Source organism: Thunnus thynnus, chromosome 15, assembly GCF_963924715.1.
Source record: "Thunnus thynnus chromosome 15, fThuThy2.1, whole genome shotgun sequence".
Classification (NCBI taxonomy): Eukaryota; Metazoa; Chordata; class Actinopteri; order Scombriformes; family Scombridae; genus Thunnus; species Thunnus thynnus.
The window spans coordinates 1,747,862-1,763,302 of NC_089531.1; the positions used below are offsets into that span (position 1 = coordinate 1,747,862).

Sequence of the window (15,441 nt, forward strand, 5' to 3'; positions counted from 1 at the left end):
GAATTATATTGATAGTTGTCTCTAATATTACGTTCACTATAAGGCTATAAATTACCGTCCTCACTCCCTCTCTGTCACTCTCACTCATCTTCTTCTTTATTTCATTAAAAAGTGATTCTGACTTTCACTAGATGACGGCAGGAAGAGTGTGTTCAAGGTAAAAGATAATTTAAGACTTACAAAATGATGACAGTTTTACTGGTTAGATAGTCCATATTTCACAGATACAGTATGATTCATGTTTCACCTCTTGACTTCCTTTTTTTTCTCTCTTAACAAAATTGATTGTGCCTTTTTATTTTGGAAACAGAACCCTTCCCTTTGAAGCCAAATATCTTTTTGGGCAAGTTTCCAAAAGAATGATGAACCTAATATTTCTTTTTCTAAAATGGGTTCAAAACCAATTCAGAAATGATTGCTTTTCTTTCCCATTTTTCTCATTTATTCCTCCCCAATGTCATTTAAACAATGTTTCTTTCCCACATTATTAATACTTTTCTCTTTTCCCTGGTCTTTAAAAAGAAAAAACTTTACACTTTTGATACTAAATGTTCATTTTTCTAACAATACTTACTTTTACAAAACCTTAAGCACTTGTCCAGTGACATTTTCATTAATCCAGGACTTTTCCTTGTAACGGAGTGTCTTTATATTGCAGTATTTCTTCTTTTACTTAAAGGAGCTACATGTAAGAATTTTAGTTTAAAACATTCAGAAATTAACTAAAATTATCAACAGAATGTGAACAGTTTTGATTATACGTCAAAGAAGTCTCTGTGTTGTACTGCAGAGATATCTACTGAAGTTAGCATGCTAACCTGCTAGCCCTGGCCTGTCCTGCCTGTAAAACCACTTTGTACCTGAAGAGGTGATAGTGACTCACTGTGCATCCAGTCTGCTCTCAGTCTAACATGAGAGGATGAAGAAGTAGCGCCACCCTGAGGGCGTATTATAACCTCTTTATGTTGAAGGTCCTGCCTGCAGTTCGTCAATGAATGGAACAGTAAACGCAATGATGGCTGAAACTCTTGGTAAGCGATCATTATCACCACCACCTGCTTCTGGCAAGAAACCACGTTCGGTGGTAAAGAAAAGAAGTGATAGAAATAGAAGCAAAACACGGGTTTACATTGGCGTTGCAACCACTGGAGACAACTCTTGATGAGTAAAGGGATGAAGTTTGATGCTGAACTTGCAACGTTTCTTCTTGACTGGTGAGTAAACAGCTATTAATGCTAACATTGGCTGTTTAGCGATAGCTTATAGAGATAGCTAATTGTATAAAGTTACTGACAGTGTTAATATGTTTGCTAAGTTGTTGTTTCTTACACCCCAACTTTCTGGTGATATGCTGCCCCCAGTTTGTTTGGAGTATGCATAGTACTCAAGTATGAGGACTCACACATTATATCTGTACCAAATTTCATAGTAATCCATCCAATAATTGACAAAACATTTCAGTCAAAACCAAAAATGTCAACCTCATGGTTGGTGTTAGAGAAAAAGTAAGATCACCAAAGTCATTGTGAGACATCATCAGGGGAACATGAATGTTTGTACAAAATTTCATGGCAATCCAATAGTTAAGAAATGTCAGTCTGGACTAAAGTCATTGACAGTTCAATGATTAGAGCCGGTTGGTGCACCAGTGGTGAGGTTGTACGGTGGCTCCCAACATGAAGACTGTAGGTTCAAAACCCAGTTGTGGCAGAGCTCCATACAGGTATCCCCTGTGTGAAGTTTTGTTGTCTAGAAACAAGAATAGCTCTAATCTTATTTTCAGTAATTTGATCTTTTTTTAAAGACTTCTGGGCATCCTGACTTATTTTAAGAAATCTTATCAAGAGAAAATCTCTTCCTGCACAGGCAGCCAAATGTGCTTGTTTCAAGCAAAAAAAAAAAGCTCATATCCAAAATGTTTTCACTTAAATTTGATTGGATGTTTTTGCCAAATGTGTTTTGATGAGAAACACTGATTGTAAGGGCACCATTAAAGGGGAACTCTGCAGATTTTCTGGTGTGTTTCCAGGTGAAAAGTAGTCTAAATCCTTCTGTGATCAGAAGTAAATCTTGTGGGTTATTTAGGATCCAGGATGTATTCTGGACCGTCTCATGGGGAGGAGACCTCAGGGCAGACCACAACACCCTGGAGGGAATATAACCTGGTTCATTCATTCATATCATTCTGGGTCATTCTGCTGCTTTTATTTCCATCACTTAAACGGGCAGCATGACTGACAGGCCGGTCTCCTGAAAATGCCTCGTCTTTTTCTGTGCTGCTTTCTTCCCGCTGCTCCGTCTCCTCTCTCCACATCTGTTCTTCCTTCCTCCATTAACTATGCTAATCTGTGCGCTAACACTTATCACCAGAAACAAGTCTGAGGACGCCGCGGCAAGGCCAGACCAGAGCCAAATTGGAATCAGGATGGCTTTAATTTGCCAAGAACAGCAGCTGCACAAAGAATATGATCTGGTTAACCGATGAAACAGATTTACGCAGCTAAGACCTGACCCACAAGGTGCCCAACAAAACATAACAAAGCTTCAATATATTACAGAAAATATGCAGAGTGACAGCACATATAATCATAATCACACAACACCAGCAGGCTCCTACTTTCTCTCCGTGTCCACTGGACTCACCCAGAGGCATGCCGATGCCGTATCCTTTGGTGTCCAGCAGGCCTCCGATCTGCGTCAGGTTGCAGTTGAGGCTGCGGTAGTACTCGTTCATGGTGCTCTCCATGAGGAAGGCATACTTGGAGTTGAGGACGCGGGCGATGCCTTCCTCCGTGCTCTTCACGAACACGCTGGGCTGTTTGGAGTACATGTAGTTCCACATCCGCTGGTACGTCTGGTACCGCGAGTTCTAGAGAGATTCATTATTACAGTTAACATATCGCCGTTGTTCTGAGGTGGTGGTTGTTTTCTTTTACAGTGTACTTGTTTTTTTTAGTGTAACATTACAATGTTAAACCATTTCAAAAGAAGACGACACAACAAGATGACGTCATTAAAAGAACGACAGTCAAAGCTCAAATGATGGAAAACATGGAAATATGACATTTCTGTTAGTTTCATGTATTGATGTGAGGAAGATTTTAATTGGTCTTGAAATCTTTGTCACTGCTGCTACTCAGTTTATTGGCCCACTTCAACCGAACATTAAATCCACTGCTAAGAATCTTGGTATCATCTTCGACCATTATATCGATGGCCAAAGCGCAAAACCTCCTATCTGCAGAATTCTCTGATTGGCGGATTTCACTGTGGATGATGAGAACAATGAAGGCTGCTCATATTCAGTCTGCGAGATAATCCCGCCCTTCGTTGTGACAGAAAAGTCACACAACAAAACAAAAACACAACACAAAGTCCCTGGATGTGTAGAGAGGCTACAGCACGAATCACTGAACATTCATTTCCAGCAGACGAGGAAGCAAATACACTGAATTTAAGGAATTCTGACCCTCGTATACTACGACATCTTTTTACCTGAAAACAAACTTAATTTCATTTGTAATTTAATTTTAATTATTAACTTAATTTAGAGCATTGTTTTGTAGAACCTCTTCCAACTTGCACCAAGTGCAAAAGCTCCTATCTGCACTTTGCGAGGCATTAATATTTATAACACAAAAAAGTGCATTTTTCAGACAGGAGGTTTTGCTCCTATCTACTGTAACTCCCTCTACACCTGCCTCAGTCAGTCAACAGTTAATCCAAAATACAGCAGCTAGACTTCTTACCAGAACTAGCCATAGGTCCCACGTTACCTCTGTTCTTGCATCCCTCCATTGGCCTCTCAGAACAAACTACAAGATCCTGTTGATTACAACACTCCATGAACTCGCCCTTAGCTACATTTCTGAGCTCCTTGTTCCTCATTCCACTACACGACCTCTCCGATCCACAAATCTCGGCCTTCTATCTTTCCCCACGCACAAAAAGCAAATCAAAAGGTGACCGCACATTCTTAGCCCCCAACATCTTCCACAATCTGTTAGATCTGCTGAATCCTTGGACTGTTTTAAACGACGCCTCAAAACCCATTTATATCGTCAAGCCTTTCTATAGACCCCCCTTCTTGTTCCCATGTCCTGCTTTATTATTTACTTACAGTCTCCTCATCGTCGCTCCACACAGATCTGATGTTTTCAGCTCTTCAGTGACGTTTAAGTCACATAATTCATGTATGTTATCATTTATTTGCCAACTGTTTCACCAACTTTTACACCTTTTTTGCGATATTTCAGGTTTTTCTTTGGTTGGTTGAACTGCGCTTCACTCACATCCACATTAAGCTCATAACTTGCAGACATTGCTGCATTTTTAAGGGTATCTTATTTCTTCCTCCCTCCTGCTTTCCTGTCAATCCACTGTCTCGTTTGACATTTAAACAAGCATCAAGATAACAGACCAACGTTGGCATTAACACTCAAAAATCACAATAAAGTGAGTAAGCTGAGCCAGTCTCACCATGAAGAAGGTCATGGTGGATCCTCCGTGGATGGTCCCGTACTGGATGTTGGTTTGGTCGGCCAGGTCATCCGGAGACTCGATGGGAACCTCCATCCTCTGAACGGTCAGAAACGCCGCCAGGTTGGCCGTGTAGGATGAGATGATGATGAGAGTGAACGCCCACCTGAGAGGACCAGAGAAGAGTTTTAACCTTTATTTACCCTGCAGAAGTTTCAAATCCCTCCCTCACTTTTTTTTTCCCTCTTCTTCTTTTTTCATCGGGAGCAGAGAGCAGCAGAGAGACAGATGGAGAGCACTGCAGGAAACGTCAGGATTTTTAGGTAAAAATCATCAACCTAAACATGAACTCCGGCTGCAGCAGAGACGAGCAGGACGCCTCCGCTGCAGAGGAAATGAGACGGAAGTGATGAGCGAGGGGATTAGGAAGGAGAGATGGAGGCAAATAAAGAGAGGGAGGGAGAGGAGACAAAAAACTGGACATAAGGAGTCATCACTCTGTGATTTTTTGAGCAAAAGTTGACAATCGTGAGAGAAACGAGGGGTAATTCTAGATCTCATTGTGATTGTTCTCATTGTTCTCAAGTAATCAATTAATTGTTTGGCCTATGAAATATCAGAAGATGGTGAAAAATGTTGAACACTGTCTTCCCAAAGTCCATGATGACATCCTCAAGAGTCTGTTTTTGTCCTGACCAACAGTCCACAACCCAAAGATCATCAAGGACAAAAGAAACCAGAAAATATTCACATTTAAGAAGCTGGAATCGGAGAATTTGGACATTTTTTCTTAAAAAAAAAAAAAAAGACTCAAAACGATTAATCAATTATCAAAATAGTTGTTGATTTATTTGCTGTTGATGAGGCTAATTGTTGCAGCGCTACAGTTTAATATATCAGAATACATAATGAAGTGAAGTGTGAGTGCACTTTGTAAACGTTTCCTACAATCTGACAATCCTGCAATAAAATGACATGACTGTTGCTGCTCCTTTAGTTTGGTCCTGACAAGTTTTCCAAGATGGAGTTACATATAAATAAATGTGAGAAAAAGTCATTTCTCAATACAAAGTTTAAGGTTTAAACTCTTGTTTTTTGGTAGTTTGAACTTGGGAGTCAAAGTTTGCAAGAACCAGACGACACAGTGACTCAGTTTAGATTAAATGTAACTGAACCCCTGTTATCCTCACTTTATACCACTGCCAGTGAAAATGCTCAATTCTGATTGGCTGGACAGTGTTAATTAACTTTTAGCAGTTGGATATCTACGATGCAGGTGTTTGTTTGGAGTTTGGTTTAGACAGTAACAGAGAGACTTAGATAAAGAGCTCAGAGTTGGTGTGATTTGTGTCACTGATAAATAGCTTCTTAGTGAAAACAGCAAAAATGTAATTTAAATGTGTTTCATATTAGCATGAATCTGCACAACCAAATCAACTAATGGTAGCAGGAGGGAAGAAAATAATGTTAAGAAATTGTTAAGCTAAGCTAAGCTAACTGTCTCCTCAAAGCATTTGGACTAAACTTGGCTAAATGCTAAAAGGAGGTTTGCACAAAAAGTAGCGAGACAGATAGAAAGAGTTCAACCAAAAAGCAGTTAGAAAAAGTGACAACTGAGCAGCTCTACCTACTGAGGAAGGTCATGAGATGTGGTTGAAAGCTTTGGGAAAACCATGTAAGATCTTGTGGACAATTGCGTTGAGATTGTTTTGCCTTATTTGTGTGTCAAACCCTAAAAAAGTCACTGTCTGAGGTTCATTCTTGACATATACAGTACAAAAATCCAGGAGATTTTGTTGAAAGCTCTGGGAAAGCTATTAAGTGGACCTTAAGTTTTTTTTGTTGTTAAAGTCAAAGTTTGTTTGTCTGCTGGTCTGAACTTCCCCACCTGCTTGTGCAACATTATTGCTGCTGTCTGATTGATTCAAAGCGTTTCTTTGATTTACTGCACACTGGTGTTAATGTCAAACACACAGACAGGACGCTGCAGTTTGTGCCACAGTCATCATGAGTTTTTTATGGGGCTAAGTGCTGCTGAGGCTGAGAGCTGTCAGAGAAGAGATGCTGATGGCCCATCCAGTCCCTCCAGTATCACCCCACCATCTGTCTGACTGCAGCTACTGGGACTGAGGGAGGAAGAGGAAACAGGAGGAAGGGGAGGAGGAGGAGGAGGAGGAGGAGGAAGGGGAAGGAAAGCAGGAGAGAGAGGACTAATTGAGAGACGACTGTAATTGTAATTTGTATCTCCACACTCAGCAGCAGGAGGTCGGAGGTTTGCTCTGAATGTTCTTCTAGTTATTATGAATATTTGTCGACGTAGTTATGAAAGTTTTCTGCTGGTTGCACTTAAAATATGAACAAACAAACAACAAAGGTCTGATCTTTTAACCAAATAATGAACTGCTGCAACGATTGGATGGATTAATCAATTAGTCAACTGACAAAAAATTAATCTGCAACTATTTGGATGATCGATTAAGTCTTTTTAAAAAAATTTTATAGCAAAAACACCAAATATTTGATGTTTCAGCTTCTCAAATCTGAGAATTAGCTGCTTTTCATCATCTTATATGATAATAAAGTGAATATCTTTAAGTTTTGGATTGTCGGTCGGACAAATTAAGACATCTGATGACGTCACCGTGGGCTCCAGGAAACTGTGAGTGGTGTTTTTCACAGTTTTTTGATGTTTTATAGACCAAAACAATTAAATTATTGAATTGAATAATTGAAAAATAATCCGAAGATGATTTGATCATGGAAATAAACGACATTCAAACAATAAAAAAGACCAAATAATGACTTAAACCCAGCAAAAACTTCAAAAGTAAAGCAGAAATATTCAAACGGAGCTGCCACGATTAGTAGATTAATCAATTAGTCAACTGACAATAAATTAATCTGCAACTATTTGGATGATCGATTAAGTCTTTTTTTTTTTTTTTAGCAAAAACAGCCTTTCAACTTTGAGAATTAGCTGCTTTTCATTGTCTTATATGATAATAAAGTGAATATCTTTAAGTTTTGGATTGTCGGTCGGACAAATTAAGACATCTCTTGACGTCACCGTGGGCTCCAGGAAACTGTGAGTGGTGTTTTTCACAGTTTTTTGATGTTTTATAGACCAAAACGATTAATCAAATAAGCAGAAAATGGATCAGAAGATGAATCCATCATGAAAATAAACTAGTTACTTGCAGCCCTACATTCAAATAATAAAACAGACACTTTAGAAAATACAAAAACTCAGTTAAAAGCTGCTGTTAAATCTTTTTGTGTGAGGAAAAGACATTCGTACTAATAGAAAAGAAAGAGGAGCTGAGGGGAGAGAGGAGAGAGGAGCTGAGGGGCAGAGGAGCAGAAATAAAACGAGAACAGAAACCGACATCATCATTCTCACATGAGAGCCGGTTCACCATCTGTTCACCTTCAGCTAATGTTCCCGAGGAAGGAGGGATGGAGAAGAAGAAGAAGAAGAGAGAGAGAGAGACGAGGGGAGTAAAGGAGAAGAATTTAACAGCGTGTAGAGGAGCAGCGTTGTTCACCTGTCTGTACCTGGAGGATTAACTAGTTCATCCACTGGGAGCAGATCAATATCTGACAGGATGTTTGCATTAATAAACATAAAACACTGATCAGTCGGCTACAAATTACATTTACATCCCTTAGATGTAGCTTTTTTCCTTTTGTATCTAATATTGTATTTCATTATGTATGATCTTTATTTGTTTTTAAGCACCTTGAGTTTACACTTGCTGTATGAAATGTGCTTTATAAATACATTTGACTTGACTTGTTGTGAGGACGGACTGTATTTGATGCATCATGGCTTTAACTGTAAACATCTCAGCACTCAGCAGTTTACAGCTGCTGCTGAGAGTTTTGTATTTTTCCCCAAAGTCCTTTAATTAAATGACAAAATACGTTACGACAGTGCTGTGGTTCAGGTCTGGTCAGGTTCAGGGAAAGAACAGGAAGTGTTAACAGGAAGTGAACATTGATCTCTCCTGTTTCAGTCTGATGTTTTGTTAACGACTTCCTCCCTACGTGAACTTCGTTGCTCTATAATAACGTCCTCCTTTGCTCCATCATCATTACTGCGACCGCTAGAGGGCGCCGTCACTGTCTGGTAAACAGACTGTTTGGAGCATTTGCTGAAACAACAGATTCTGTCTATAATTTGTTTTTGTTTGTTTTTTTTTCATTTCATAAGACGGAGGTCTGACTGTACAAGATTACAACTTGTCAACATAAATCCACGTTGTAAAAGTAGAGGACCACTGTCTGAACACTTGTAGACAATCAAGACACACATGTTTCTCTTCCTCTCCATAACAATAATAATAATAATAATAATAATAATAATAATAGTAATAAAGGGACGGACCAGACTCCGCTGACACAGCGGGTGGACAGAGCTCGGGGCATGATCTCTGAGCCCTGCTGCATGAAGCCGCCTACTGGGAACCACAGACTGTTCCCCAGCGTGTACTGGTTCTCCAGGACGTCCCGCCGCTCCCGCAGACACGGGTGAGGGTTGTACCACTCGTAGGGGCTGAGCCTGCAGAGGGAGAGAGAGAGAGAGAGAGAGAGAGAGAGAGAGAGAGAGAGAGAGAGAGAGAGAGAGAGAGAGGTTTATTAACACACCTGGACTGAGACTGAAAGTATTTAACACACAACTAAATTGTAAATCTGCATTAACTTGTCCGCTAGTTTTCATCAGAAACAAGTACAACACTGACATATCATCACCTTTCAGGTAGTGTACAGCGGCTTTTTACAGCTTTTTCTCTGCAAACAGCTGCCTGCTGCAGCCCAAAACGACGCTATGAGACGCTGAGAGTGAAGCAGAACAGTAAAGTTGCAGCCGGACAGATAAACAATGAGCTGAAACTCACTATAAAGCTCCGTAAAGCCGAGAGGAGCTGCAGAGTCACTGATAATTCTCTGTAGGTTCATCACTACGAGCCACAACCAACACATTACTCACTGTATAGATCAGACTGTGGAGCTATGAAGATATATATGAATATTTATTATAAAATATAGATTATAGCTGTTTTAAAGATAGGTTTGGTATTTCAAGTCTATCAAGCTGTATGTTGTTGTACGTTTATGTCTAAAGTTCAGCTGGAGCTAATATGAACACACGCACACACACACACACACACAGAGGCAGGTGTGTGTGTTACCTGGCGGCGAGGAAGAGGACGCAGCTGACGGCGAGATAGGCCAACAGCATGAAGAGCCAGACAGCCGGAGAGAAAGGATCCAGGAAGGAGAAGTAACCTGGTTTACGACCCTGAAACACACACACACACACACACACACACACACACACACACACACACACACACACACACACATCCCTGTTAATTAGTTTTCTCCATTAGAGCTGTTTCCAATATTCTGAAATAAAAGCGATGAGTCATGATTTTATCTGTAGATTTGCTTTAAAGTCAGAAAAACAAACTACGAGAAGTTTACTGAGTGAAATATTGAAACCAAACACTGATGTGTTTTTATGTTTTTTAATTAGATTTCTCTTGTACAACAGATCTTCATCTCAATGAAAATCCTGAATAAATAAAACTGAACTAAATAATAGAAATAGTTTTGATGTCTTTTTATACAAATTTCTTCTCGCTTCCTGCTCTAATATTTAGAGATGTGCATAAACTTGATAAATGTCATAAACTAATAAATATTCCAGCAGGTTTCCATCCAAAGTAGCAAATTTTAACCAAATTTCCGGAAAGTCTGCAAAAGAAAATGTAGTGAATGTTTGTTTCCATCCTGCTGCAGATAAACAGCAGGTGGCGCTAATTAAACCGCCGCAGAAGAAGAAGAGACAACATGATGACATCATTAAAACAGTCAAAGCTCAAACAACAGAAAACATGACGGAAATATGACGTTTCTGTTAGTTTCATGTGTTGACGTGAGGAAGGTTACAGTCGCCTCATCATCATCATCGCTCCACACAGATTCATGATGTCATCATTTATCCACACAGCTGCTGTTACACCTCAGACGGCGGGAAACATTTTTTTGTGATATTTCGAGATGTTTTTGAGTTTTCGGCAGTTTCACTCTGGTTTTTATTTTTATTTTTATGAGCAAATTAAAAATGCAAATAAAAACAGGCAGATGGAAACAGAGTTAGAATCTGAGACTTTTAAAAGGTTTTTTTTGGATAAATGTTTCTCCAACATTATGCCTGACAGACATATTTAAACAAACATGAATGTTGAGTATTGACCAGTGTTGTGCAGCAGTAACATTAAAAAAGAATCAATATTGACAGTCGGTTGGAAACAGGAAGTGAACAGTGATGTCTTGTTGACTCATCCATCCACCATTCTGACTATAAGTTATTAATTTTTTGTGATATAAAATGTCAGAATAGAGTGAAAAATGTCTTCAAATAGTTTATTTTGTCCGACAAACAGTCTAAACCTGTTACGGCTGCATTTTTGCTGGAAAAAAACAACTTTAATGATTAATCAATTAGTCACCTGACTTCCTGCTTTGATCCCATATGTATAATAATTACTGCGGCCACTAGAGGGCGCCGTCACATGAACATAAACATGTTGCTGAAAGTCATTTTTAATGTCTCAAATTGTTCTAATCGTGTGTATTTATAGACGAGTTTTACGTGTTTTTCATAGTTTCACACTTTCACACGTCGAACTACATGAACATTAACTTCAAGAGAAAAAAACATAGTTGAAGTTTGAAACGTCTCCAGCTGGCAGCAGTGAATTGTGATAATGACCGTCTGCCAGTCAGCGAACACAGAAGGCTGCCAGACACAGAAACACAACCTTCACTCCCACACTGACAGACATGCATTTAGCTAAATTACACTCTTTCTTTTCCTTTTCTCCGCACGTAAAAAACCTGCAATTCAAATAAAACGACAGAAACAAGATAAACTCGAGCGGTAACGACGGTCAGTTGATGTTCCCTGATGAGATGCTTCCCATCACGATGCCGATCCGTCCTCCCGCCTCCTGGAGAAAGAGTTTGGCAGCGAAGAGAGTCAACGAACTCCCTGAATGGACTCAATTAAAGCAGATGACTGGAGCTGTGATGGAGGCAATCAGCTCTGTTTTTTGTTTTTTGTCCATTTTGGCTCCTTTAAAAACACAAAATGAGGCTGAAACTATAATCTGATGTGAGTCTGTGACTAGACGTCCTGTATAGAAACCTATATCACATGTTGAAGGATCAGTTTGGTGATTTTCTATATTTTACTTACAGCATTAACAAGTATCGTGTGTGTATCAAAACCTGATATATAATGATAAAACACATCAGTGAGTCACATGTTAGATTGTTAAGAAACGACTCCAAAGACTAATAACAGCGTCATGTTTTCAGTCTCCGGAGAGTAGTTCTGTGTAATGCAGACGCTACTGAGCATGTGTTTACAGCTTTACTAGCTTGTTGTGCTACATTATAAACGTCTCAAAGAACTTTAGTATAAAGTCAAGTCTGGATGTGAAAGTATGAAACGTTTTTATTCATGGAGGCATCGTGAACAGTGGGGAAGGAAAGCATCTCGTCAGGGAACATCAATGTTACACACTGACAAACTTGTCCAGTCCTGCTTCCTCCAAATCAGAACCATCTCCAGAATTAAGCCGATGCTCCACCATTCCCACCTTGAAAAAAATCATCCATGCTTTCATTTTCTCTAGACTAGATTACTGCAACTCCCTCCTTTCCGGTATAAAACACAAAAATCCCTGTTCCGCCTCCAACTGGTTCAGAACGCAGCAACTCGGCTTCTTACTGGTTTTAACAGACAACATCACATCACCTCGATTCTGGCTTCTCTCCGTTGGTTCCCTGTTCATTTTAGAATCGATTTTAAGATTTTACTCACTTTTAAAGCACGTCTGGGTCTGAAGCTCCGAGCTACATAACAGATATGTTGAGGTGGCGCCCTTCTGGCTGTTCCAAAGTCGAGGCTTAAATCTAAAGGTGACTGTGCTTTTTCCATCAGGGCCCCTCGACTTTGGAACGACCTGCCTGAGGAGATAAGGCTCGCAGAATCAGTAAATCACTTCTTAAAACCCATTTCTACAGACTTGCTTTGATGTAATGTTGTCTTTAGATCATCTTTCTTTTAAACTTTTTATCATCTCTTTATTGTCTTTCTTTGCCTTTGGCCGCCATCTTTTTAAGGTCAGATCTGTTATTGTCTTCTGTCTCATGTCTTTGCTTTTGCTTTGTCTGTCAAAGCACTCAACTCTGTTTTTAAAAGGTGCTATATAAATAAAGTTATTAATTATAATTACTATGATAATAAATCAGAACCACAGTGAGCGAACTATGAAGTCCATCTATGACTATTAGTCTATTTCTTGCAGCTGCTACAGTAACATAAATTTGACTGCTGCATTTGCAGGAATATTTAAATCTTTTTTTTTTTAGTTTGATATTTTCACTCTCAGCAGTGTGATGTCAAGTTCACAGGAGATGTGATCATATACAACAAAACAAAAGGTTAAATGTTAATTTAACATTTAGACGCTCCTTCCAGTACTGTAGATACTTTCCAGATGTGCAAATACACTTAATGTCATTCTTGCAAGTCACTGTTTAATCAGCTCGGTCTCTTCAATCTGAGTACAAATATCACGACTTTACACTCTCAAACTGTGTGCAGCAAACACACCAAAGTCCAGTTTTGCGTGCAGGTGATGCACTGATCATTCCCAGGGAAGTGACGTCAATATAATGAGACTTTCTTTTATTTTATAAAGTGATTTTTGGCTGATTAGGAGGAGGCAGGTTGATAGTTTGTTGACAAGAAGTTGCAAAAGCAGCCAGAGAGCATTGTTTGAGATCTTTAACATCACGTCGGGACATTTTTACAACATTCTGCTGTTTAATCCAAACTGTGATCTTTCTCTAAACCCAACCAACGGTGTTAAATGAGACACGGAAAAGGTTAGAAATGCTGCGTTAAATCGGTGCATCATCTGCATGCAAAGTTGGACTTTGGTCCGCTCTATGCAACAAACTTCAATGTTTGTGATGAAGAACTCGTTTGTTTGTGTATAATAGTAGTTTAGTCGATCAGTCGGGTAGCAGGATCAGCCAATCAGCTCCCTTGTTATTAGCAATGCAAACACTGCCGGTTGCTATGTTTTGTTTTGGTCATAGTTGCCATGGAGATCGGACGAGAGAGAGATACTACAGTGGAGTATATATATTGTAAATAGTGGCCACTGATGAGCTATCCTCGCATGTGTGTGTTCAGAAATATAACTGCACACACACACCTGTATATACCTACCTGTTGGTATTAATAAACCATTGAAGAGAGCATCCCAGCATCCCAGCACCCCTGCATCCCTGCATCCCAGCATCCCAGTATCCCAGCATCCCAGCATCCCAGTATCCCAGCATCCCAGCATCCCAGCATCCCTGCATCCCTGCATCCCAGCATCCCAGTATCCCAGCATCCCAGCATCCCAGCATCCCTGCATCCCAGCATCCCTGCATCCCAGCATCCCAGCATCCCAGCATCCCTGCATCCCAGCATCCCAGTATCCCTGCATCCCAGCATCCCTGCATCCCAGCATCCCAGTATCCCAGCATCCCAGCATCCCAGCATCCCAGCATCCCTGCATTCTTGCCAATGCACCGCAGTGGTCACCTGCCCCTTAACTACCTACAGTTACAGTTTGACCTATGATCCTCCATTACAAAATAAACAGGCTACAGTATTTGCCTACTTGTCAGGCTAAGAAAACATCTGCTTTTATGACGAACTTCTGTCTTCTTCCTGTGGATCCACGTCTCTGGTCCATTTACTGCGTCATCACATGAACTAGACGCTGTGTCGTCTCTAGTGTCACATGAGCCCTGACAGTGATTTCTGATTTTATTGTTGTTTGCATGACAGACTGTTCTTATGTTGCAGCTCTTAGTTTTTTTTTTAATAACCGATTATATCTCAGATGTATTTTATTTCAGATACATTCACAAGTGGCATCAATCTGATTTGTTGTCTGCTGCCTGAATAAAGTGCGATTAGTAGAAAGCATCATGTCTGCATGTTTTAAACTGCTGCATATTCCCAGCTCTCTATAACAAAATATGTGTTGAATATATAGTGATATTTAAAGAGGAAGCAGGAGTAGCTGATATTTGATGCAGGAGAGAAATTATGTCTTGTAAACACAAAAAAAAAAACCAAACGGTGCAGATGAATTAGAGAGAGGACTTTCATTTTCTGCCGTTTGTGCTTTCACTGATCATTTAAGTGTTCTGTACTTAGTTGAAGCAGCTGCTGCTTAATCTCTCAGCCAGATGGCATCAAAGACGTCGCTGCTGCTGCATAAGTAATCGTAACAAATATTTAAAACAATTTGAAGTTACTTAGCGGCTTTAGTTCAAACTGACATTAACACTACATGAAAAAAACACAGCCATGCTGATGAACCAGGCTCAAGTTTTGCCAAAATACATGCAAGTGCACATTTGTGGTAACAACTTTCCATAGCTGTAAAATCCTTCCTCATAGTATAAAAGGTTTTACAGTGTTTTGACATCTAATAAGCCTTAAACGCCTGCATCTTTCCCTCCAAACAGCCTTCCTGGATCATATTTCAGGGTCCAACCAGCACATGAGGCTTAAATTAATCTCCATTAAATTCTTGATATCTGACAAGTTTGACTATAATTTAGTCACAACTCACAATTATTTTCATTATCTATTAATCTGTTGGTTATTTATTTGATTAATCAATTAATTTTTTGGGCTATAAAATGTCAGAATAGAGTGAAAAATGTCTTCAAATAGTTTATTCTGTCTGAACAACAGTCTAAACCTGTTTTAATCAATTAGTCACCTGAATTCCTCCATTGATCCCATATGTATAATAATTACTGCGGCCACTAGAGGGCGCCGTCACATGAACATAAACATGTTGCTGA

At 39.6% G+C, this 15,441-nt stretch overlaps 1 protein-coding gene across 2 annotated transcripts in view; it reads right to left on the reverse strand.

Moving 5' to 3' along the window:
• Positions 1–15,441, reverse strand: part of LOC137198146 (glutamate receptor ionotropic, kainate 5-like) — a 107,544-nt gene that overhangs the window by 13,549 nt on the left and 78,554 nt on the right. For both annotated transcript variants that reach the window (XM_067611805.1, XM_067611806.1), the window contains exons 13-16: positions 9,672–9,781; positions 8,867–9,040; positions 4,480–4,645; positions 2,644–2,869 (exon numbers count right to left, since the gene is read on the reverse strand). In XM_067611805.1, the coding sequence (XP_067467906.1) occupies positions 2,644–2,869; positions 4,480–4,645; positions 8,867–9,040; positions 9,672–9,781 (676 nt within the window). The remainder of the gene's footprint in view (positions 1–2,643; positions 2,870–4,479; positions 4,646–8,866; positions 9,041–9,671; positions 9,782–15,441) is intronic.